This window comes from Salmo trutta, chromosome 7 (assembly GCF_901001165.1).
Source record: "Salmo trutta chromosome 7, fSalTru1.1, whole genome shotgun sequence".
In the NCBI taxonomy this organism is placed as follows: domain Eukaryota; kingdom Metazoa; phylum Chordata; class Actinopteri; order Salmoniformes; family Salmonidae; genus Salmo; species Salmo trutta.
In genome coordinates this window covers 47,210,483-47,237,406 of record NC_042963.1, presented here as the reverse complement: position 1 = coordinate 47,237,406, position 26,924 = coordinate 47,210,483, and the positions used below count along the sequence as shown (strand labels likewise).

Sequence of the window (26,924 nt, the reverse complement as noted above, 5' to 3'; positions counted from 1 at the left end):
GTGTCCAGTTGATATACATATTGAGATATTAACAAATACTGTCCATTACAATCTTGCAAGATTGGCCTAGTTCAATATAGACTAGTTCAGATAAATAAATACAGTGTCAAATACAAACATGTTTGTCCTCTAGTATAAAATTTAATGGCGACATGACTTTTGCTTGTTGTGTCTACTACCCCACATTGCTTTCCCCCGGGGCGCACTAGCGGTTCTGGTGTGGGGTCAGGGGGGGCCAGTGCCCTTGTGACAACAATTTTTGACCTCCTTGTGGCCCCCCCTAAATGTGGAGTATGAAATAATTTTTACATAACTCATTTTTGCAATCTTTATTAGACAGTGGCAACACGGAACACTAATGATTATGAACATGGTCTTTTGCCTGCTAATGCCTGCAATGCAGTGAAGAAAACGATATGACAACAATAACGTCTAATGTAACTGGCCCCTCTAACAGTACAACTGGCCGCAGCTTGGCCCCCCCAGTTGAAATGGTCTAGAACCGCCACTGGCGGGGCTTGGGTCCGTTTCACATGCGCAGGCACAGTCCCTAATACAGAGAGCGCTCCCAGCTTCTGACCAACGACAGCTCTACGCCGCTCCCCGCGTCGCAGGACTGTCAAGTGAAAATGGGTCTCGAAAAGGTGAATTACGAAACGAGTATTATCATGGACGAGGACGAGTTCAACAGATCCATCGAACCGATTCTGTCGAAAAATGACAAAGTATATGCGGCGATTCCAGACCGAGATCCCAATGACATAAACGCGCACTTAAAGGTAAGCTACCCTATCAGTGTATCAGCACACCGTGCGCTTCGGGTTTCACAAAGTAAACTACAGTATGTGGATATGCCTCTATCAAGCCATAGTTCGATACTTTCATCATGTCATTGTTACTTTGCCATAGGTAATAAACTAGTAATACCAACATTGTTGGCTATGCATGCGTAATAGCTGCACAAATCATTACTATTGCCTATGAGTATAGTTTATAAATTGGCTGTGAGTTTTCATTTGGAGTTTTCTTATCCATCCATTTCCTGAACCAACCTGGTCTCAGAGCATTTCGAATTATTCTATACGCAAATCCAAGATCATACTTTAGTATGATATGTCACGTTTTGTATGGAATGTATTCATTTGTGGATGTCCGTCACCCATTTTTTATTATATGTTACGGATTACAATTCATATTATATGTTACGAATTTGCAAAATTCAAAAGGCACTCGCACATCTGAGAAATCTTGTTGCAGGTGCATGGCAACAGTTGAAACAGGATGAAGGGAAAAAGGAAACCGCACACTGCTCTTGATAGTATCACTGATATTTAATAAGCTTACGTATCGGCCTAACGGCCTTCGTCAGAGCTTTTGTGAATTTTCTGAAAACAGCACCTCTATGTAGACCAAGCCCCACCCACATCCGTTCCATGTATGGAAAGGAGTTGGAGGCAAAGGAAAAATAAATAAGTGCTACCAAACATAACAATATGCATTTCACAAATATTACAAAAGTGTATAAATAAGACGCATTGAATACGTCCATAAAACCACAATGAGGACATAGCAAGTTTTCATTAATTATTAAGTACATCATATGAAAAACATCAGAGTAATCTTAAATAGGGACATATTTCAAATTCACAACATAACATACATAGGCATTTCATCATTAAGTAATGTTACGAATTTGCAAAATGGAAAAACTGTTTGAAAAACATATGATATGTTATGATTTCTAGATAGACTAGGGGTTAGGGTGAAGGTTATGGTTAGGGTTAGGGTTAGGGGAAGATTTAACTAACATGCTAAGTAGTTGCAAAGTAGCTAAAAAGTAGTAAGTAATTTAAAAGTTGCTAATTAGCTAAAAGTTGTCCAGGATGAGATTCTAACTTGTAACCTTTGTGTTGCTAGACATTTGCATTATACGCCAACCCGATCCATCCCAACCAAACACCCAATTTTCATTTTTTCCTTAACCTCTCTGGGGTATGTTGGACGCTAGCGTCCCACCTGCGGGACACACTATTCAACAGCCAGTGAAATAGCAGGGCGGCAAATTCAAAACAACAAACATCTCATAATTCAAATTTCTCAAACATACAACTATTATATCCCATTTTAAAGATACACTTCTCGTTAATCCAACCACATTGTTCGATTTCAAAAAGGCTTTACGGCGAAAGCATAACATTAGATTATGTTAGGACAGCGCCTAGACAAGAAAAACCACACAGCCATTTTAGAAAGCAAGGAGAGGCGTCACAAAAAACAGAAATACAGCTAAAATGAATCACTAACCTTTGATGATCTTCATCAGATGGCACTCATAGGACTTCATGTTACACAATACATGTATGTTTTGCTCAATAAAGTTCATATTTATAACCAAAAACCCCATTTTACATTGGCGTGTAATGTTCAGAAATGTTTTGCCTCCCAAAACTTCCGGTGAATGAGCACATCAATTTACAGAAATACTCATCATAAACGTTGATTAAATATTCAACAGTTATTCAAATAATTATAGTTACACTTCTCCTTAATGCAACCGATGTGTCAGATTTCAAAAAAGTTTTACGGCGAAAGCAAATTTTGCAATAATCTGAGTACAGCACTCAGATACCAAAACAAGCCATACAGATACCCGCCATTTTGGAGTCAACAGAAATGAACAAAATGACATTATAAATATTCACTTACCTTTGATGATCTGCATCGGAATGCACTCCCAGGAATGCACTCCCAGTAGCAGACAGTTTACTACGGGCACGCCTTTCATCCGGATGTGAAAATACTGCCCCCTACCCTAGAGAAGTTAAGTAACCATCTGTCTTATTTAACCATACCAAAGGCAATATATCATACTAATTTGTGTGTCTCGGATTTTACATTTACTATGTTACATCTAGTCTATGAGACCAGGCTGCCTGATCAGACAGTTCAGAAACATCTGATTGTTTGTTTGTGATTATACAGGACATATGGTGACAGATGGGTATATGAATGAATGATTCCTGACAAGATGTCTCCTTCCCCAGGTTGGTTTTGACGATGTGATAGCAGAGCCCAGTTCGAGCCACAGCTTCGACAAAGTATGGATAGGAAGTCACGCTGTCTTCGAACTGGTCAAATATGGCTTCTACCTAATATTGACCACCATCCTTGCCGTGCCCATGGCGTTTATCCTTGGTATTGTCTTCGGGGTTTTCAGCTGTGTTCATATTTGGTATGAACATCACATGCTATCTTGTTGTTTCGGTGCTTGGTCAAGGGCCAATGTTTCATTTGCCTGTTTCGCTGCCTAAATGTTTTGTCCCATTGAAGACATAGAGGGTGGTATACTGCGTGGCAGTTTGCACAGTTAAGCTGGTATATTGACATTAACATAAGCTATTTAGTTCACATCATAGGTAGGGTAAAACTGTGAATGATTTTGAAGTGTTTTAACTTGATTTTGGTAATTATTTCATAACCTTTCCATATGCTGGTATATAGGCCTATTTTCCATTATGTACTATTTGCGTGCCAGTGGACACAGGTGCCTAAAAGACAAAATACCACTCAAAACTATCTTTTGGTATTTGTTTCAGTAGTCCACTGATGATACAGTCCATAAATGTTTTGCATGTAAACAATCACATTTTCAAGATATAGAACACAAAAAAAATACAGAAAGTGTCACAGTATGATGTGTTTTGCTATATCAACAGTGGACTAATGAAAACAAATACCAAAAGATAGTTTTCGAATGGTATTTTCCTTTAAGTTGTAGGGATATCGTGCAACTTCTCACATTCACAAACTGCCTGAGAGCCACTTAGTAGGCTGGCTACTTGCTGAAACAACACCAAAAGTGAGGCACTTTATAAAAAGTTAGGAGGAATGCAGTGTTCCAGTAGTAGTGGAAAAAAGCCCCCATAACCCCTGCCAGACAGTTGGCATTCTAGTCTTCCTTGCAGCACCGTAGGCCTATTTTCAGAAGAGAGTGGGACATTCCACTAGAATAGATAGGCTACATATTGTTTTGGGCATTGTTAGGCATGTCACAAAGTAACTTTCATGTGACCTTTACTACAGTTTCTGGACTAGTTTTTCCATATCTCAATGTCTGTCTCTCTACAGAATTTATTCTGCTTAAAGCCATTGTCTGCATCCCAAATGGCACCCATAGGGCCCATAGTGCTTTGGTCAAAATTAGTGCACTATATAGAAAATAGGGTGCAATTTGGTATGCAGTTATTGCGTAGCGGAAGAGTAAGTCTGCACTGTTTGTCACAGCTTTTATGGAGGATAAGCAGTGTAAATATTGCTTTGGTGACATAGGCAGAAATCAATAGAGGATGGAATGGCAACTGTAGCAAATAGTTGACCCTGTGTCTGGTCAATAGATGTCTGGGGTTTGGCTGAGTGTTACAAGACACAGTGGCACTAGAGAAAGGCACATTAATAACAACACACTACCTAGCCTTAATACATACTGCAGGCTGCAAGCATTTATGGAAGTCTGCATTAACTGCTTACGATTATGAATATCTCAAAGGGACAAAGTAAGACGATGAAGAAGGCTGTGTGTTGATGCATGTTAAGAGGTACTCTGCGGTCTGTAACAAGCACGACTTGTTAGGGCTTTCACATGCACTTGATATTAAACTCAAGGTTATAGGTTTCTCGTAATGTAATACATATATGTGTAATAGCTATGCACGACTACACACTATGTGCATTTGAAGAATACTGCATGTTTGTGATGCACAGTTGAAGCTGTTGTTGTGGTCCTTCCTTTTGTCCTCCCCGCAGGGTGCTGATGCCAGTGGTGCGGAGCTGTCTGATGGCGCTGCCCTCTGTCCAGGTGGTCTGGAGCAGCCTGACAGACATGTTTGTCACCCCCCTCTTCCACAGTATGGGCCGGTGTCTGTCATCAGTTCACATCAAGACCACAGACAACTGATAGGGGTTTTCCTTCCCTGTCATGAAGACTCACAGAGGGGGGAGAGCAGGGGGGCGGATGAGAGAGACATAAAAAGGATTTATTTAAGGCTATAACTTTTTTGACTGATGTCTAAGTAGAAAAATACTTAGACATAGTTATTGTGTTGAAATATATAAGCTCTTTATAAAGCCAACATCAACACTCCATAATATCTGGTAGAATTATGATAGAATAATTTATAAGAAGGCTAACTGCTACCTGTAAAGTAATGATATGTTTCTAAGTGGTCATAAAGGTTGATTGGGGTAAACTTCCCTTAGACAACACCATGACACCATCTGGGTAATAACATGATCCAACATGATCATTTATGTCATCTGGAATTTTACAAAAGATTAATATTAAGGTTTGATGTTTGTAGAAGTTCTTGTGTCCAGCTTTATAAAGGGTTTGTATGTATACTGCCAAAAGGACCATTTTGCATTTGTGACCAAAACAAATTCTTGTCATTCCATAGTTCTGATTCTGATTCTAAAGAACTGTTTTAATCATATTCGATCAGATCAGGGCAACATGGTTTTTGACGATAAGGCATCATACCATCCCTGACAGCAGACATGTAATATTTGCGTAGTTTCTGCTTTTTATGTGATGTATATATAGCAATTCGGCTGGAAATTGAATGAATGAATTCCTTCATATGTTTTCTGTAATAGAGTGTACATAGATCCAAGATTCTGGGATGCAGCTTATTGCATACTTGTGCAGCCTTATTTTGCTACTGCTGTGTTGATCTCGCAGTGATTTGGATATATTTTTGGGCTTTTATACTAAGGGGCAGTTTCCATTACGCTTGCTTTTCTGTGTCCGGGAAACCGTCCCTAAAAAACCTACGGTAAAAACCTAAGACAGTTGTATACATTTAAACAAGAAGTGGACTAAATGTCCAATATAATATAAAACAGGAGTATTGGCTCTCTAACTTACTATTTATATGCCACGCACATTTGTCCTGTTTCTTGATTGTCCATGTTTTGATTGAACTCATGAAAAAACTGGACAGAACATGCTGCTTGTGTTCCTTAAGATAATGAGGTGAATACACTCCAGTTAATTCTATTGAGTGAAGCCTTGATACACTTGTCAGGTACATGGCTGAAGGCCTACACTCTTAGAAAAAAATAAAAGGTACTATCTAGAACCTAAATGAGTTCTTCAGCTGGCTCCATAGGAGAACCATTTGAAGAACCCTTTTTGGTTCCAGGTGTGTTCCGTGTAGAACCCTTTCCACAGAGGGTTCTACATGGAACTCAAAAGGGTTATACTTGGAACCAAAAAGGGTGCTCTTATGGGGACAGTCGAAGAACCCTTTTGGAACCCTTTTTTCTAAGAGTGCAGGTGCTGCTGAGGTTGTTTTAGGAGCTAGTAGTAGCTAGCGTGCATGCTTTACTTCAAAACCCAACTATAGAGAGAATCTCTACAGACAGATATCTGACAGATAGTGCCACCAGTTCTTCACAGCTCATATCAATAATAGGACTCACACAAGACCATGTGCTTTGTTTAACCTTTTACTGCAGTGGGCTGAATCAGGGTCACACAGAGTGTTTCTTGGTAGTCTTAAACAAATCTACTTTGAAACAAAAGTATACACCTCACATACATGGTTATGGGCTTTAAAAAAGAAGACACCTGTACCATGTCAGATATAGAGTTGAAATGTATTCATTCATGGAATGTGTCCCATTATTAGCCTTTACATACATCACAGAAGACTGAAATATCAACAACAAAAACATTTGACATAGAAACACCGGATTTTCTGTTATAAAAGAAATGTATGTTTATTAATTATGAAATTATAAAAACTATTAATAACATTCCACCCATGAGGCCACTAGAGGGCAAGTTTGTAATTTGACTGCAAGAAAGGGACAATCAAGCGCAGCGGTTCTCTCAGTGACTTCTAATCATTGGGCTATAAAGCAAGACAGTTCACAGACCATGTCTGTACTTGGCTGAGTTGGTTCTTCTCTACCGAGAGAAAATTGCAGGTGTGATTGTATCGGTGTTGAGTTTGGGCTGGAGTTTTTTTTATGAGATGAAACATTGTAGCAAAAATGGACAACGATATGATTCTAATTCTGCTCAACAAACGACACGTATTCTATGATTTGTGTAAAGTACCAAAAATGTTCCTTTTCTTCACCAAATAAAGATTCTTATTTCTAAAATGTTCTGAGTATTGCTATGTCTGTCTGTCATAGAAGGTAATGAGAACTGTGATAGGAGGGCTAGGGTAATGTTTCTCAGTCTCAGTGCCAGAGAAAAGTCATAAATTACTAACTGAGCTGGTCTGATTGCACAAGACACTTTCCTATATAGAGAGGAGAAGAGCTGCCTCTGCCTGTGGGCCTATGGAGTATGACCTGGGGCTCAGTTTATAACCTACAGGTTTACACACAGCACAATACCGACTTGGAAGAATATTCCATACTGATAATCTGCAGGTTTACACACAGACAACATTCTACTGATTCGGTAGAATGTGAAAAATATTCCATACTGCGATGATGGTTCTACAACGTTCGTCCAGCAAAATGCCCTAGATGTATGAGTTGTTTCTTATGAGCCTTCAACGTATCTGGGTCAACACATGTACCTTCTGCCTACGGTTATCCCCCTGGTTACAGGGCTTCAGTCTAATGTGAAGTGTATTCATTTACACTGTTCCCTGATGCCAAAGACAAGAGGAATGGGTCTTCTTTCTTCTACATTTGGGTACTGACTGTGTGATCTGGAGCCAGAAGGCATATTTTCCAGAACCATCTATCTTGCACAAATAGCACTGATACAAGACCGATAAGAAAAAGCAGCTGTCTCCCTTTTTTGTATACAGCAGTACTGTGTCTAAAGACAGTTTTCTCCTCAGGGACATTGAAGATGATCTTAAAGAACCTTTTTATAAACGAAAGCTGGACACTGACTTTTTGCATAGTCTAGACCTTAGCTAACTCTGCAGTAGATTCCCACTGATCTGGTTCTCTTCCCCAGAGAATGGCTACAGTCAACTTCTAGTGACTGAGTTCTGCAATGAAGAGGGACAGTACTGTGTAGCCTAGGTTACCAATTACAACCCCCATACACTCTCTCTCACACACACATACACACACACAGGCTGAAAATACCCCTGACATGACTGTTATGTCTCTGGGACTGATTTCCAAATCAAGCTGAGTTGTTTCCCTGGGCAGAGAATCAGATAACGGAATGTAAATATACTACCATGACCAGAACAGGTTAGGGCTGGGGGATGTCAATCTCTCAGTTTATTTAGGAAAGACAGCAGCCAGCAGAAACGACACATTGCACACACACAGGCCAAATTGAAAACATAATCTTAGTAGTTGAACAGATCAGGTCAGTTTCTCCACCATTAGCTCCTGCGTAATGTGTTGAGCAGTAGGTTAATGACGGGTTACAGTTTCATCCCGCTGCACTGCTTGTCTAAACAGGTGACTACTGAATGAATAAAACGAGCATTCATTAAGTCCATGCAGAGGCACGCCGAGATTTCTCACTCAGGTCTCTCCGGCGCCTTAACTTGAATTTTGCGTTCAATGAGCGCAACGTAAAGATAAGCGATAGGATTTGGTAATATCCCCGGAGGAGCCCCCAAGTCGTTAACAAACAGTCCCCACGCCTCCTCCTGTTGATTTGCTCCCTCTGTTAAGCTGACACGGTCTTGCTTCAACAACAAACGGGTGTGTTAGCACTTCAGGCGCGGGACAGCATGACTGGCGGACTCAAGGACGGCGAAACTGACGAGGTAAGGTTTTCTTCTGGACTCTGTATCCTGTCACAATCCAACTTTTTATTTGACATTTTTCATTTTTACTATATCTGTACTTTTATTATGGATATTGAATAATCTGTGAGCAACACATTTTCTCTGGCTCATTCTCATTGTGACATTTATCGAACATGCCCTTGGAAGATTGGGAAACTGGAACTTTTTTAACTCCAAAGCGCTAGTTGCCAATCTTTTTTGGCACCTAGTTGTGAACGTTACTCCCACTCCCACTGGGCAAATGTGCAAGCCCCTCTCGTCTCCATTAGCACTGGCATGATACATTTACAGTTATTTATTAACTAGCCTGCGCTTCTAAGATTCTGTGCGTTATTTCATTTTTAATCCACTTGAAACACACATTTTGTGCGAACTTAGAAGTCTGTCAAAGTTTTGGTTAGAATGTTAATTATATTAGACTAAGTCAATCGAAAATGCAATTTCCATTAAACGTTGATGACAGTTTACATTAGTGAAAATACGCTTTTGATGCCTTATGTGAGAAAGGTTCTGCGTTTACAGAGAATGGCCAGCCGAACGATCTTTACGCACGCATTGTGTGAGCGCTTGGAGATGACCCCTTGCGGTGAGAGACGGATCTCTGCTATTGAGGGGTGTGGTGCTACCCTTTTAAAACCATCTCAGGCTGGGACAGGCTGCTAACTCTGGTGCGCTCTGGTCAAGTCGACCTTCTCTGCCTCTCTGCCTCATAAACTTATAACGCTTCTCTTCTTCACCTCCGGACCCACAGGAATTTCTGCACTCGCCGTTCATCAGAAAACAAGGGAACATTTATAAACCTAATAACAAAGACATGGATAATGACAGTATGAGCGGGATGAAGACGATGCAGGATGTCCATACGAAAGAGATCGACCTGGTGAACCGGGACCCCAAGCACATAAACGACGACGTTGTAAAGGTGAGTCCAACACCGAACCAGGCCGTAGACGGTATATTTACCCATGAAGGGAAATAATTATTCATGGATTTTTTTCGCCTAGTAAGATTTCACTTTGGATCTTTTTATTTACTTTATTTATTAGACTGGTTTGATACGATTATACTAGTTTTTTTTAAATCAAATCGTGGTTTAGGCTAGAACTACTTCAGTTCCAATATTGCATGTGAGTTGGTTTTGTACTTGGACACGTTATAATATGAATGTTCCCATTATAATATACCCAGGAGGACTGGAAAATGTCCCTCGCACGATTACTGGGTAGGCTAGGAGCTGCTAAATATGCATAGTAAGCTGCGCGCGTACCAAAGTACTGGTTGGTGGGTCGCATGGCATTCTCGTGTGTAGACTATACTATGAGTTTTTCGGATTGATGACACCAGTTTACAATGGTTTACATGGATCAGAATAGGTTTTTGAAGGGCTCAACACATGCGTAAATGTGATGCGTACGCAGCAGCGTCTCTTGCCTATTTTGCTGGTGCGGCTGCAGTCTTTAGCCGAACATCCTTGCTCCAGTTTTGGAATGGAGGAAACATCACGAATTTTCTGTTGTTTTAAGAAAATGTTCTCACAGTCCTTGTTTTATCGTTACAAGTGCCTCATATTCAGTGAGTGAGTTATTGCAGAGCAAACTTATTTCCAAAGTAGACTCCAACCACACTGTGTCCATTTTGTGTTTATGTAAAATATGAGTTTGTTGAGAGAAACCCTCGCTGACGTTACTGTGGTACTTGTGAAAACGATATGTCATGCGTTGGTGGGAACAGAAAGGCTCAGGTGACACAGTCAGAGTCTGTGTCCCAAATGGCATCATATGCCTTATGGCCCTGTTCAAAAGTAGTGCTCTACATAGGAAATACGGTGCCACTTGGGACATAGACTGTCCGTCTATCCTCATGTCCAGCTGGGTTATTGTTTGATCAGAAAAGAGTCAGTTACTACTGGGAGAGGGTCAGCCGTTTGAAGTAGTGAACTTTGCCTTCATAAAACTGGGAAACACCCAAATAGCTGCAGCAGCAGGCAGGCCAAAGGATCTCCCTCTCTCTCCCCTCTCCTCCCCCTCCCACTGCTCTGTCCTATATCCCCCTTTGTCTCTCTCCCTCCCTCTCTGCAATTCACAGGGATGCGTCAACTAGGGAGCAATGACCACATTCTCTCAATTCAATTCAATTCAAGGGTCTTTATTGGCATGGGAAACATATGTTAACATTGCCAAAGCAAGTGAAGTAGATAATATACAAAAGTGAAATAAACAATAAGCTCTCTCCCTTGTCTCCTAGTCTCCCTCCTTGTGTGCAGTTTCTCCATTTCATTTCAATAGGTTCGTTCATATAAAAAGAGAATATTGTATGTTAATGGTAACAGAGAACCCAACCCACACAATTTAGATAAAAGTAGAGATAAAAATTGTATCTCTGTCTTGCAGTTTTCCTCTCTCTCTCTCTCTCTCTCTCTCTCTCTCTCTCTCTCTCTCTCTCTCTCTCTCTCTCTCTCTCTCTCTCTCTCTCTCTCTCTCCCTTTCTCAATTCAATTCAAAGGGGTTTATTGGGCATGGGAAACATATGTTTATGCAAGTGAAATAGATAATAAACAAAAGTGAAATAAACAATAAAGAAAATAAAAAATGAACCATGAACATTACACTCTCTCCCTCTGTCTTGTTCTCTGGCTTCCTACCAACCCATTGTGACAGTGAGTCAGACTCTCCAGTATGCTCAGAATAGAATACAGCCTTATGATTCTGCTCTTTTAATCAAATCTACAGACCGCTAGTGTAATCATCTGAAATCACATGTTTCCTCCCAGGCTATAGAGGTTTGGAGTTCTAAATGTTGTTGTTGTCAATGGAGGTGTGTGTTTGGGGTGCCCTCACTATGCTGCTGTTATGTACAACAGGGAAAACACACACACACACACACACACACACACACACACACACACACACACACACACACACACACACACACACACACACACACACACACACACACACACACACACACACACACACACACACACACACACACACACACACACACACACACACACACTAGTCTCTCTCCTTCTGCAGAACCATGTGGACCAGTAGATCTTATAGTTGGAATTTCGGCAGCTGCACTCCCTCAACCGGCCACATCAAAGAATCACCATCAATGAAATCCATGCGGAGTTTGGAGAGTTTGCCCTGGGAATAGAATATTTTCCTCTCATAAAGCCTGGTTCTTTATATAGCCTATGGCCAGGCAGCCTTCTGTTAAACCCCGATGGGGCTGAGTCTGAGTGGAGCTGAGCAGACATACCCATGACCACACTGTGCAACGCAGACAGCAGTGATTGGCTCGCTAACCAGCCGCTAGTTAACATCTCCCTTCCAAACTCTCAAGAATGCCGGGACTCCCTGAGGAGGGAGGCGGGAGGCACATTATATTGGGAAATGAAGACATTCAGGCTTAATGGACAAGCTGAGGCAGTAAACAAAGGCTCCAAATCAACAATCAGGGCTAATTTATTAAGCAACAATTTCAGCTGAAATCAATTGAAGCCAAATGATTTATTTCAGGTGGGGGCAAACAGAGCTAAGTAGGGATGGCCCACCCTACTTACACAGTGGTGGAGGAAACACTGAACTGAGGCATTCAGCGCTCTAGGGACAGAATGGAAAAATATATTACAGGTCTCTCTCCAGATTTCAGCCAACCAGACTGCTCACATGTTGTCCCTGAGAACTAGTTTGTTGTACTGTATGCCAAATCCCTAAAGGGGTGATAGGGGCTGAGACATTGTATCTATCTAGCCAACCATGACTTGCCCACCAATAAATAAAGAAGAAAGAAAGAATTTACTGCTTGGCTTTACCTAGGGGTGTTTCTAATGAAGAATCTTCTTCTCTGTTCACTATAGTTCAATCATCCATAGCAGTAGCAAAGTAATAACAACTCCCTGTGAAAAAAATGGGATCTTATCTTATATTTATGTTTTTCTAAACTGGGCTTTAGAAAAACATAGGCACTCTTGCTTACAATTAAAAGCTTTTTCGTTTTTTGAAAAAATGTAAACGTTACATTTCAGCTGCTGACAGCCCTCATCAGAACCATTCTACACAGACCTCTCATTTATTCTCCATCCAAGTGATGGAAGCTGTGTCTGTGAGCCGACAGTGCCTTCGGAAAGTATTCAAACCCCTTGACCTTTTCCACATTTTGTTAGGTTACTGCCTTATTCTAAAATTGATTAAATCGTTTTTTTTACTCATCAATCTACATACAATACCCATAATGACAAAGCAAAAACAGTTATTTTCTTTTCTTTTTGCAAATGTATTAAATATAAAAACTGAAATATCACATTTACAAAAGTATTCAGACCCTTTACTCAATAATTTGTTGAAGCACCTTTTGTAGCGATTACAGCCTCGAGTCTTATTGGGTATGACGCTACAAGCAAGACACACCTGTATTTGAGGAGTTTCTCCTATTCGTCTCTGCAGATCCTCTCAAGCTGTGTCTGTACTTTTCTCTGTCATGATGGATGCACAGCTATTTTCAGGTCTTTCCAGAGATGTTAGACCGGGTTCAAGCCCGGGCTCTGGCACTCAAGGACATTCAGAGACTTGTTCCGAAGCCACTCCTGCGTTGTCTTGGCTGTGTGCTTAGGGTCGTTGTCCTTTTGGAAGGTGAACCTTCGCCCCAGTCTGACGTCATGAGCGCTCTGGAGCAGGTTTTCATCAAGGATCTCTCTGTACTTTGCTCCGTTCATCTTTGCCTCGATCCTGACTAGTCTCCCAGTCCCTGCCGCTGAAAAACACCCCCACAGTATAATGCTGCCACCAGCATGCTTCATCGTAGGGATGGTGCCAGGTTTCCTCCAGACATGACGCTTGGCATTCAGGCCAAAGAGTTCAATCTTGGTTTCATCAGACCAGAGAATCTTGTTTCTCATAGTCTGAGAGTCTTTAGGTGCCTTTTGGCAAACTCCAAGTGGGCTGTCTTGTGTCTTTTACTGAGGAGTGACATCCATCTGGTCACTCTATCATAAAGGCCTGATTGGTGGAGTGCTGCAGAGATGGTTGTCCTTCTGGAAGGTTCTCCCATCTCCACAGAGGAACCAGAGCTCTGCCAGAATGACCATCGGGTTCTTGATCACCTCCCTGACCAAGACCCTTCTCCCCCGATTGCTCAGTTTGGCCGGGCGGACAGTTCTAGGAAGAGTCTTGGTGGTTCCAAACTTCTTCCATTTAAGAATGATGGAAGCCACTGTGTTCTTGGGGACACAGAATGTTTTTGGTACCCTTCCCCAGATCTGTGCCTCGGCACAATTATGTCTTGGAGCTCAACGGACAATTCCTTTGACCTCATGGCTTGGTTTTTGCTCTGACATGCACTGTCAACTGTGGGACCTTATTTGACAGGTGTGTGCCTTTCCAAATCATGTCCAATCAATTGAATTTACCACAGGTGGACTCCAATCAAGTTGTAGAAACACCTCAAGGATGACCAATGGAAACAGGATGCACTAGCAAAGGGTCTGAATACTTATGTAAATAAGGTATTTCTGTTTTTTATTTGTAATAAAGTTTCCAACATTTCTAGAAAACCTGTTTTTGCTTTGTCATTGTGGGGTATTGTGTGTAGATTGCTGAGGATTTAATTTTATTTAATCCATTTTAGAATAAGCCTGTAACATAACAAAATGTGGAAAAAGTCAAGGGGTCTGAACTTTTTCCGAAGGCTTTGTACAATACAGTATTCAAGATGTATGGCTCTGGAAAATGAAATGGATGTTGCTGGGTTTTGCGGCGTAAAGAATGATGAGATTTATATTAAAGAGTTTCACCACCAACTGTTATTTTATCCCATAAGTTTAGCCTGTTTAGTTTAGTAAGTTCCCTGTGTACACAGTAATAGCTGGAAGGATTGGCTAGTGAATGAAATGAACAAAGACCTATTTTGCATAGAGGAAAATGTTCAATTTGATATTGAAAATACACTAGACACAGGTGATGTTAAACCCTCTGACAGCGACACCTCTCTCGCAGACAAAACACACACGCAATAAGTAACTGTAAAATAAATATTTGCTGTATCATGGGCTTGGTAGCAAAGAAGAGAGTAAAAGAGAAAGAGAGAGAGAGAGCGAGAGAGGGGTAGTGAGAGTGGTAGTACGAGAGAGAGAGTGGGAAAAAGAGAGAAAGAAAGAGAGAGAGCAAGCGTGTGTGTTTTTTCACTTTACAGTCTGCACTAAAACGTGTATGAGGTCATGGGTACTTGGGAGGCACGTCGCAAACCCATCGATCGCCTGAGAAGTCTGTTTACACTGAAAATAAATAAATGTCATGGTTTACCTCACTGGGGCCCATCCGGCTTCTCTTTTCTACATGTAGGTACTAGAGACCTCCACATACACTGTAGCTGGGAGGACTTTAATACAGGATCTTGGAGGCTCTTAGGTGGTGAATGTAAACTGAACTGTATTAGAGAAAACTCCAGGGTAGAGAAGGGCCTTGTAAACTGAACTGCATTAGAGAAAACTCCAGGGTAGAGAAGGGCCTTGTAAACTGAACTGCATTAGAGAAAACTCCAGGGTAGAGAAGGGCCTTGTAAACTGAACTGTATTAGAGAAAACTCCAGGGTAGAGAAGGGCCTTGTAAACTGAACTGTATTAGAGAAAACTCCAGGGTAGAGAAGGGCCTTGTAAACTGAACTGCATTAGAGAAAACTCCAGGGTAGAGAAGGGCCTTGTAAACTGAACTGTGCAGTATCTGAAATGACACTGTATTCCCTATATTGAATTGGAATAGGGTGCTGGCTGGTTCTGACCAAAACCAGTACTTGGGAATAGGTTGATGGCTCTGCCCAAAAGTACTGCACTATCTTGGGAATAGGGTGCCAGCTATTTGCCCTCTGATTCAGACACTTCTACAGTATGTGTCTCTGTCTTGTGTATCAGCTCTGTCTGTCAGGAATGTGAAGAGATGGTTTAAAGAGGGTAGAGAGAGTAGGAGGGCCTCATACAGCATGTGTAGCAATCACAAAATGTTTTGTGAAGGGTGGGGTAGGAGGGTGGGTGGGTGGGAGGGTAGTTTGACCTGGTTTGACTGCTCGTACCAGTCACTATGAGGAGACATACATCTCTTGTAATATTTCTAGTACTTGTGTAACTTCAGAACAGGGGCACAAACAGGGGCACAACAGCTGTTTTAATTTTTTTAAATCTTCTTAATCAGTTTTTGGTTTTGAGAGTGACTGTCTAATTGAATCATTGCTGATTCATTGATTTTAACCATTACTCTTCTCTCCTGTCAGGTGGACTTTGAGGATGTGATCGCAGAGCCTGAGGGCACATACAGCTTCGACGGCGTGTGGAAGGCTAGCTTCACCACCTTCACAGTGACCAAGTACTGGTGCTACCGTCTCCTCACTGCCCTGGTGGGCATCCCGCTGGCGCTGGTCTGGGGCATCTTCTTCGCCATCCTGTCCTTCATCCACATCTGGGCAGTGGTGCCGTGTGTCAAGAGCTATCTGATCGAGATCCACTGTGTCAGCCGCGTCTACTCCATCTGCGTCCACACATTCTGCGACCCGCTGTTCGAAGCCATGGGCAAGTGCTTCAGCAGCATCCGCATCAGCACCACCAAGGGGGTATAGAAAAGACGAGGAAGTGAGGAAGAAGTGGAAGAGGAAGGGATGAAGGGAATAAGGAGGGGAGGTGTGGAAACCATAACTAAACACAGACTGAAAGGGGGGAGAAGTCACCAGAAGAAAAAGAGAAGAGAGGGAACAACTTCTGATAAAGGAAGAGGTGAGACATTTCCAGTGCTGTGGTAGGGATGTTGGAGGTAAGGGGACCGAGTAATAGAGAGCATCTGGCCCCGCTTCTCTTTCTTCCTCCACAACAATGGTTTAACCAACAGGGGTACAGGATTACATCGAGGGTCATTCCTTGGGCTCTTTGTTTTTCTGTTTGTTTTTCTTTAGTTTTTTATTCTGTATTTGTTAGCGTTGTTTATCACTGCAGGAGCATCACGCTAGCCCCCCCCCATCCATTCCTTCCATTGTTCCAAAATGCTGTGTGACCTTCTCTGATTATAGCTTGTTTAATAGGGGGTATTGATTGAATGACTAGTAAGTTGATTGATTGATTGATTGATTGATTGATTGATTGATTGATTGATTGATAGGCTCATATAATGGATGTTGGTGTCCACTCTGATTATAGCTTGTTTAATAGGGGGTATTGATTGAATGACTAGTTCATTAATTGATTGATTGATAGGCTCATATAATGGATATTGGTGTCCACTCTGCTGGGTTTGTGTGTTTGGGGCCTGTTTTTTGGGAGGGGGATGGTTTGGGTGGGGTGGAGGGAGAGAGTGGGGGGATATCCCTGTGCCTGTCCCGCTGCGCTGTTTTGAGAGACAAATCCCACCTGACACAGCACAAAATCCTATACCCAAAACCTTATCAACGCCCCTCCCTCTCAGCCTCCCTACCCCCACTGACCCCCTCTCACCCCCCCCATGCCTGCCCTGCCTCCCAGTCTGAAACACTGAACCTGCCCTTGTTTCTGCATGCACCGCCACCCCGCCACAAAGCCACCGAGCCAACTAACACACTGCTGTCAGTCTATATGCCCAGACAGACACACAGCTATAGGACAACCTCACTCACAGAGCCTGCCCTGCTCTCAGCCCAGTGCCACATTATGACATCATAATCACTCTGTCCATCAACATTCAGCTCCAGTTCTACTACAAGCCAGAGAGATTCAATTCCATGACAACAACCAGGTCTTAAATACAGTTTTCATATCGTTTCTATGTGACCGAGAATGTTTTTTAAGTTTGAATTTGAATCTCGGGAGAAATATCACTTGATCTTTGTTTTAATACATTCACATCTTAGGATCTTTTTTTTATACCATTGAGGTCTCTTCTCTTCTAAAATGGACAGCAGGATGGAACCTCGAATGTTGATACACATTGAGGTAGCTGTAGCTAAATAATCATAGCTTTTAATTCCTACACTTTCTGAAGATGAAGAACTTTTGTTTTTAGCTTTGTTTCAATTCTGTTGTTTTATGCTAGCCTTGCTCAATGTATGCACAAGTTGAGTAGCATTGTCATATTTAATCTATTTAGTTTTTTCCCCAAATGAGTTTGGATGAGTTAAGTCCCTGGTTGACTAGTTTGGTCTGGTGTAGCGTTCTGCTTGTTGGCTGTGGACATACACCACCAAACAAGGACAATCAGCTAACCAGTCACCCACCTATGAGACCACTGCTGTTTGACAACGAATGGGAGCATGTTTTTGTTCTATACTGACATGAATCTCACTTTGTCTGCGTCCCAAATGGCACCCCATTTCCTATATAGTGCACTACTTTTAACCGAAGCTTAGTATGGGAACAGTTTTAAAGGTAGTGCACTAAGGAATATGGAGCAGTTTTGGGATGTCTCCTTTGACTCTTTCAGCTTTTGTCTACCTGCTGTCTGTGAAGATGGTAAATATTAGCACGTTGCTTGATTTAATTTGTTTTTTGACTTGATGAAAAGGTCATATGTATTTTTATATTAAAATTGAATTTTTCCTTCCCTTGCTTTTACTGTACAATCTCACATCACGCTGTGCACATTAAACATTTGTATAATCCAATCTGCTAGCCTACTTGTATTGCTTCTTTGTTTGTGATGTTTTGGTTTGTGAATCAGTCATGTGAATCAGTCATGTTGTCATGTGACTTTGACCTTATTTATTTATTTGACGTTAGAGAGAACTTGATGTTAGCCTACATTGTGCAAATAAGCCTACAGGCAAAATAACCCAGAACACAGAGACACTTTAGCGTATATAAAAATGTATTTTGTGAAATCATATTAAAACATGTGATTTTGGAACACTTCACATGTGATGATATTTCAAATGATTACATAACCTTTCACATGTGGATTCAAATTTTCACATGTGAATATATTTCACAATTTCACAGGACTCATTAAGATACAGACTCAAACAGCACTTTTAACATTCAGTGGTCACAACTTAAATATTTGACACACAATTACATTGTGTATGTTTATTTACACAGTAATTATTATTTAGCATGTCCTCACCTGGGATTTGGACTCACAACCTCTTGGTTCACGGCATTCCAATCTTTGTCCTACGCCACCATGTCTGTGTCAACGACAGATTTCACCTGTATTCCTACACTTTGGACTTCAGAAAATATCAGCTTTAAAAAAAATACACTGAAGAAAAACTATTATATTTATCATAGTGATTCAGGAGTAACATGGAAACAGAATAATATGCCCCACCAACATTAGACAAGTATACAGAAAACACTCAAATTTATGATATAAGTAAATTAAATCAATGATGAGAGAACAGTCAGATTAACTGATAAGTAAAATAGCAGTGGAGACGCCACGCTTTTACTAAGTACAGAGATGTATTATACTGTAGGTAATCAATGTGTAGTGAACAGCTACAGACGTTGTGGCGCAGCAGAACGAGCAGCCTTCCCCAAATCCACAGGTTTTGAGTTCAAATCCCAGGTGGGGTCATATTGTAAAAGCCTGTACTAAGTGATCAGGTCAAATGGAATCATATTTTTACACAATTATAGCTGAACAGGGAACCACTTACTTTGAATGCCCCATATCATTTAATTCCCTTACAACAACAAAAAACGGGAAAAAGCTGTTTTCACCTGTTGAGCTGAAATTTTCACATGTAAAAAAAAAGAGACATGTGAGGTCAGTTGTTCACATGTGAAACCATAGAGTTCACCTGTTAACACCCACCACCTTTTCACATGTGAGGAGAATAACATGTTTTTTTTAAAGGTTTTTCACATGTGAATGCTATTCCACATGTGAGAGTTCGATTTTCGCATGTGAAACTTTGTTGAAATTTTGCAATTTTTGTTGTCACATTTATTTTACATGAGATCGTATTTTCACATGCTCAAATTTGTATTTTCATGGTACGGTATCCCATGTTGAAATTTTGCATCCCATGTTGTAACTTTTATTTCATATGAGATCATGTTTTCACATGTGTAGTTTCATGTTATCACATGTTGCTTTTAGATGTTGTCACATGTTATCACATTAACTTCACATAAGATCACATGTAACCAGAAACAGGGTAACCAGAAACAGGGTAAAATATGAAACAGGGTAACCAGAAACAGGGTAACCAGAAACAGGGAAACCAGAAAGAGGGAAACAAATAGTTGAGTAATATGCACTGCAATGTTTGAGAAAACAGCACCTATTTCAGTCTTGATTTATACTAAAAAACCATGTAACTGAATTGCCGTCGGAGGCAAGAAACTCCCTATACAACTCCATATAGTTCCATTTAAAAAGTACCTTTATTCACTACCAGACTGCCACAGTATCAGCAGCATCATGACCTGGGGAAAGTATTTCAAGTTGCACATGGGAACTCTAAATGTAATACACGTGAACAACTGACTTCACGTCTCTCTTTTTTTTACATGTGAACATTTCAGCTCAACAGTTGAAAACAGCTATTTCACCAGTTGTTTTTGTAAGGGAATTCAATTATATGGGGGTTTCAAGGTAAGTGTTACGCTGTTCAGCTAAAATAGTGTAAAACATCTTTAATCAATGATAATATGATTCCATATGACCTGATGATTTAGTACTGACTTTTCAATAATCCCTGATAATCCCCACCTGGGATTTGCACTCACAACCTATGGATCTTTCTGCTGCACCTCAAAGTCTGCAGCATTTTTCTGTAACGGAATGACATTCATGATGTTTTTCTGTAACGGAATGACATTCATGTGGTTTTTCTGTAACGGAATGACATTCATGTGGTTTTTCTGTAACGGAATGACATTCATGTGGTTTTTCTGTAACGGAATGACATTCATGTGGTTTTTCTGTAACGGAATGACATTCATGTGGGTTTTCTGTAAAAGAGCACCTTCCCAATGGTTTAAGTCTTTTAAAACACAAGCATTTGCTGTAGGCATCCTTGCTGCTCACACTTGCAGACTGTTCCAAAGAGGAGCTCTATCTGGATCATAAGACTAGCCTGAGGTAAAAACACTGGATGTTGAGGCTACAACATAATTATTCACCTATACTGTAAGATGGAGCACTGTGTAAGAATTAGATACACACACAGGGAAAGCAGTCAATCACCCCACATGTGTTGACAATATCATTCAAAAAGCTTCTGTAGGTCTATTTGGCCATTTACAGAACTTTGCATTGACAGATAAGTTTAACTCACAAAGAATCCTAATATTTAGTTTTCATCATAACTGTAATTCATTTTTCCCAGACATAAACCCTCCTTCAGTTTGTTTGTATTTTAAGACATACAGTTGAAGTTGGAAGTTTACATACATTTAAACTCAGTTTTTCACAATTCCTGATATTTAATCCTAGTAAAAATTCCTTGTCTTAGGTCAGTTAGGATCACCACTTTATTTTAAACTTTGAAAGTTTCTTCATCAAACGCTATGATGAAACTGTCTCTCATGAGGACCGCCACAGGAAAGGAAGACCCAGAGTTTCCTCTGCTATGGAGGATAAGTTCCTTCGAGTTACCAGCCTCAGAAATTGCAGCCCAAATAAATGCTTCACAGAGTTCAAGTAACAAACACATCTCAACATCAACTGTTCAGAGGAGACTGCGTGAAACAGGACTTCATGGTCGAATTGCTGCAAAGAAACCGCTACTAGTTAAATAAAGGTTAAATAAAAAATATTCAATAATAAAATACTAAAGGACACCAATAATAAGAAGAGAGTTGCTTGGGCCAAGAAACACAAGCAATGGACAATAAGTTCAAATGTGAGATTTTTGGTTCCAACCGCCGTGTCTTTGTGAAACACAGAGTAGGTGAACGGATGATCTCTGCATGTGTGATTCCCACCGAGAAGCATGGAGGAGGAGGTGTGATGGTGTGGGGGTGCTTTGCTGGTGACGCTGTCTGCAATTTATTTAGAATTCAAGGCACACTTAACCAGCATGGCTACAACAGCATTCTGCAGCGATACACCATCCCATCTGGTTTGCACTTAATGGGACTATCATTTGTTTTTCAACAAGACAATGACCCATCACACCTCCAGGCTGTGTAAGGGCTATTTGACCAAGAAGGAGAGTGATGGAGTGCTGCATTAGATGACCTGGCCTCCACAATCACCCGACCTCAACCCAATTGAGATTGTTTGGGATGAATTGGAACGCAGAGTGAAGGAAAAGCTGCCAACAAGTTCTCAGCATATGTGGGAACTCCTTCAAGGCTGTTGGAAAAGCATTCCAGTTGAAGCTGGTTGAGAGAATGCCAAGAGTGTGCAAAGCTGTCATCAAGGCAAAGGGTGGCTACTTTGAAGAATCTAAAATCCAAAATATATTTTTATTTGTTTAACACTTTTTTGGTTACTAGATGATTCCAGATGTGTTATTTCATAGTTTTGATGTCTTCACTATTATTCTACAACATAGAAAATAGTCCAAATAAAGAAAAACCCTTGATTGAGTCGGTGTGTCCAAACTTTTGACTGGTACTGTATATATGTTATATATGTAGTATATAAACTCAGCAAAAAAAGAAACGTCCTCTCACTGTCAACTGCGTTTATTTTCGTTAAACTTAACATGTGTAAATATTTGTATGAACATAACAAGATTCAACAACTGAGACATAAACTGAACAAGTTCCACAGACATGTGACTAACAGAAATTGAATAATGTGTCCCTGAACAAAGGGGGGGGGGTCAAAATCAAAAGTAACAGTAAGTATCTGGTGTGGCCACCAGCTGCATTAAGTACTGCAGTGCATCTCCTCCTCATTGACTGATCCAGATTTGCCAGTTCTTGCTGTGAGATGTTACCCCACTCTTCCATCAAGGCACCTGCAAGTTCCCGGACATTTCTGGGGGGAATGTCCCTAGCCCTCACCCTCCGATCCAACAGGTCCCAGACGTGCTCAATGGAATTGAGATCTGGGCTCTTCGCTGGCCATGGCAGAACACTGACATTCCCATTTTGCAGAAAATCACGCACAGAACGAGCAGTATGGCAGGTGGCATTGTCATGCTGGAGGGTCATGTCAGGCTGAGCCTGCAGGAAGGGTACCACATGAGGGAGGAGGATGTCTTCCCTGTAACACACAGCGTTGAGATAGCCTGCAATGACAACAAGCTCAGTGTGATGATGTTGTGACACAGCGCCCCAGACCATGATGGACCCTCCACCTCCAAATCGTTCTCGCTCCAGAGTACAAGCCTCGGTGTAACGCTCATTCCTTCGGCGATAAATTAGAATCCGACCATCACCCCTGGTGAGACAAAACTGCAACTCGTCAGTGAAGAGCACTTTTTGCCAGTCCTGTCTGGTCCAGCGAAGGTTGGTTTGTGCCCATAGGCGACGTTGTTGCCGGTGATGTCTGGTGAGGACCTGCCTTTCAACAGGCCTACAAGCCCTCCAGTCTCTCAAGTCTGGTGAGGACCTGCCTTTCAACAGTCCTACGAGCCCTCCAGTCTCTCTCAGCCTATTGCGGACAGTCTGAGCACTGATGGAGGGATTGTGCGTTCTTGGTGTAACTCGGGCAGTTGTTGTTGCCATCCTGTACCTGTCCCGCAGGTGTGATGTTCGGATGTACCGATCCTGTGCAGGTGTTGTTACACTGCGAGGATGATCAGCTGTCCGTCCTGTCGGACATTGCAATTTATTGCACTGGTCACATCTGCAGTCCTCATGCCTCCTTGCAGCATGCCTAAGGCATGTTCACGAGATGAGCAGGGGCCCTGGGCATCTTTCTTTTGGTGTTTTTCAGAGTTAATAGAAAGGCCTCTTTAGTGTCCTAAGTTTTCATAACTGTGACCTTATTTGCCTACCGTCTGTAAGCTTTTAGTGTCTTAACGACCGTTCCACAGGTGCATCTTCATTAATTGATTATGGTTCATTGAACAAGCATGGGAAACAGTGTTTAAACCCTTTACAATGAAGATCTGTGAAGTTACTTGGATTTTTACGAATTATCTTTGAAAGACAGGGTCCTGAAAAAGGGACTTTTCTTTTTTTACTGAGTTTATAAATATATTTATTTATTTATTTATGTTTTTTTTTTTTTACTTCAACCACAGGAGCTCTCAATGTTCAAAATACATCAGAGAAAATAATTTAGTTTCTATAAAATAACTGTGGATTAAGTTTTATCACAAGCACATAGAGGTAACAGCAAAAATAAAGGAAACACCGACATAAAGTGTCTTAAAATGGTGTTATGCCACCACAAGCTGCCAGAACAGCTTCCATGTGCCTTGGCATCGATTCTACAAGTGGACTAAATGCCAGGAAAATGCACCCCACACCCTAACATATACTTTGTATCCCTCATTTACCCAAGTGTTTCCTTTATTTTGGCAGTTACCAATATGCCTACAGTTGGGAGGGCAGCAGTTTGGGCAGCATGCCCTCCAAATATACAGCTTGTCACATTGTGGCCAAAAACATATAATCCATAGAAGAGTTCTGAAACCTCTTACCCTGACAATTTGACTGTTAACCTCATGAGTATGCTAGCAATGGCAGCCAGTATTGACTTGAATGGGAACTGCCATCTATGGATTATATATATATTTCTACGGTTGGTTGCGGCTGAAGGTTTGCAGACTGTAGAATCAATAGAAACATATGTTTCTCAACAACTCCCAGTTTTTAGCGAACAGCAGCAATGCTTTTCAAGTAGTTCATCTTGAGATATGGCTATTGCCACAACGACGAATGCATCGGCTGTCACTGTGAGTAGCCTATGGCTTCATCTTCATAATTCGGTGAGTCAGTCTGCCACTGGACATTTGTTTAGTAGCTTACTGTAGTCTATAATATATATTTCTTCCTAATATTTTGCAATCTGTGTGTCGCATCATTGGCCTGGGCTATAGTTTGTTTGAATTCAAGACCAGATGGAGTCTGTCAGAGTCAGAGTAGCCACTCATTTCAGTAATCGTGTAGAGATCAGCTAATGTCTTCTGTCATGTAAATGTCATGTAAATTAGGTAAAATTGCATTCATTTGTTTTAAAAATGATTTTTTTTGTGTGGAAACGTTAAAACCCTCTGCTCAACTCTAGCCTATGCCACATCACAAATGTTTTTATAGCTTTATTATAAAGGGGCTTTTACTTTAACAGTACATTTACCACGCATCAAATTGCATCTTGGTGCATGGATTTGTCTACAGAAAATTATGGTGTGTGAGGGGGCAATAAAAAAACGAAGCCTCGGGGCCTATGATTTCTTAATCCATCCCTGCTGGGGTCATATGCACCCTAGCTGCAAGGGTTCGACACTTACCGCTTGCTTGACTTCTGTCGGTATACTTCCCTATAATCTATCTCCCCCTTTTAATCGTGAAAGAGGAAGGGGATTCCATTCCACTTTTCTTTTAAGTTACTAGTGGAAACCAAGAGTAGAGAGGAGAGTAAACATCTCAACCGCAGTGGCTTCAGTCTCAACCCTTATTGAGATGTAGTAAGCAGTCATACTTTATTACAGGCCTTCTTTCTCAATGAGGCCTTATGCCAATCCTCCTTCAATGTTGCTCATGGGTTTATTTCCCCCGGTAGGTGGCACATCACCATGGTTACCAGAAAGAGGGAAACAAATAGTTGAGTAATATGCACTGCAATGTTTGAGAAAACAGCACCTATTTCAGTCTTGATTTATACTAAAAAACCATGTAACTGAAGTGCCGTCGGAGGCAAGAAACTCCCTATACAACTCCATATAGTTCCATTTAAAAAGTACCTTTATTCACTACCAGACTGCCACAGTATCAGCAGCATCATGACCTGGGGAAAGTATTTCAAGTTGCACAATCCTCTGATGCTATTTTCCCCTTTCACATTGTCTTGTCCATCATGATTAACATAGTCAGTGGCCTGAGCCGCTAAGCATGACTTTAATGGCAATGTATAGACAGCAGCCATATATACAGTACAGCTGCTATTCAGGGCCATAGAATTAGAAAGACTAGACCAAACAGACATACCCATTCAAGTCAACATTCCGGGATGCCATGTTCTGTCCGTTATAGTGACTTTAACTCTATGCTTGGGACCTCCCTGGACCTTCCAGAGGGGGTGTGGAACCATTGCAGCACACACAGCATAAACACAGCAGGCTAGGCTTGACTGGACTATAGCCCATTAACTATAACAATAGGTACCCAATGGAAGAAAATAGACTGAAACAGAGAGGGAATACCTGAAACTGTCCAATAAGAAACACACTTTTTATGCAACATGTTTTATTACATTTATTACTGGTGACCTAATGAATACATGACCCAGAAAACTACTGCTAAGAGTGGTGGAGGGGTGGAGAAAGCTTCCCTCAGTCCCAGCCACAGGTAGGTTACAGTAGTGAGAGAGGAAACCTTGCAGAACTCAGCAGGAGCGAATTGACCTTCCAGAGCTTCACACAACTTCACACAGCTAGCCCAAAGCAGACATAACAGGAGGATGACAGAACACCAAGATGTGTGTTACTTACAGTAGCAGGCCACTGTTGAACAATGATCAACTTCACGCCTCACTCCATAACCAACTGGTATACATAGAGAATCAAAATGCTATCTACTAGAGTTAGGATAAAGTTTAGAAACATTTGTTACGTTGAAGTAATGATTTACTTCTTTAATTTTCTTTATTCATTGTCTGTTTGCTGCTTTAGTTGTCAGCTCTGTTGGAGTGACTGGTCAGGTCTTTGCCCATGTAACCTGCTAATGTAGCAGTACAATGGCGCCATCTAGAGATTATATATTAGCAATGCATAGAGTACACACATCTTGGTTACAAAGAGTAAATCTGTTTAAACCAATGACACATTCCATTTCAGAAAAAATTACTTCTTACATCCTCCTTTCACTGAACAAGACAAGAAGTTGGTGCCTTGGAGGTGTCCTTTCTTCTCCCAGGGATGATTTATCCAATTATGAATTAGTCATCATACACAATAGAAAGCAGAGGTAAGGTGATATAGACACTGTCTCAGCTTCCTGCCCTGAGGGGTTACTACACAACAGCTGTTTTCCACCAGGAGGAGTGTAACATACATGATGATGGTCCATAGCATCATACTGTAAGAGAAATAACACATCACAAAGAGGAA

General features: G+C 41.1%; 2 protein-coding genes across 2 annotated transcripts; both read left to right on the top strand.

Annotated features, from left to right (window-relative positions):
• The first annotated feature begins 511 nt into the window (after positions 1–511).
• cav2 (caveolin 2) lies at positions 512–5,996 on the top strand. Its single transcript, XM_029759197.1, has 3 exons — positions 512–779; positions 3,045–3,232; positions 4,804–5,996. The coding sequence occupies exons 1-3, from the start codon at positions 630–632 to the stop codon at positions 4,952–4,954; spliced, it is 489 nt and encodes a 162-aa protein (XP_029615057.1). The 5' UTR covers positions 512–629; the 3' UTR covers positions 4,955–5,996.
• Positions 5,997–8,487: 2,491 nt separating this feature from the next.
• Positions 8,488–18,401, top strand: cav1 (caveolin 1). The gene is made up of 3 exons (XM_029759196.1): positions 8,488–8,765; positions 9,538–9,708; positions 16,053–18,401. The coding sequence occupies exons 1-3, from the start codon at positions 8,730–8,732 to the stop codon at positions 16,392–16,394; spliced, it is 549 nt and encodes a 182-aa protein (XP_029615056.1). The 5' UTR covers positions 8,488–8,729; the 3' UTR covers positions 16,395–18,401.
• The last annotated feature ends 8,523 nt before the right edge of the window (positions 18,402–26,924 follow it).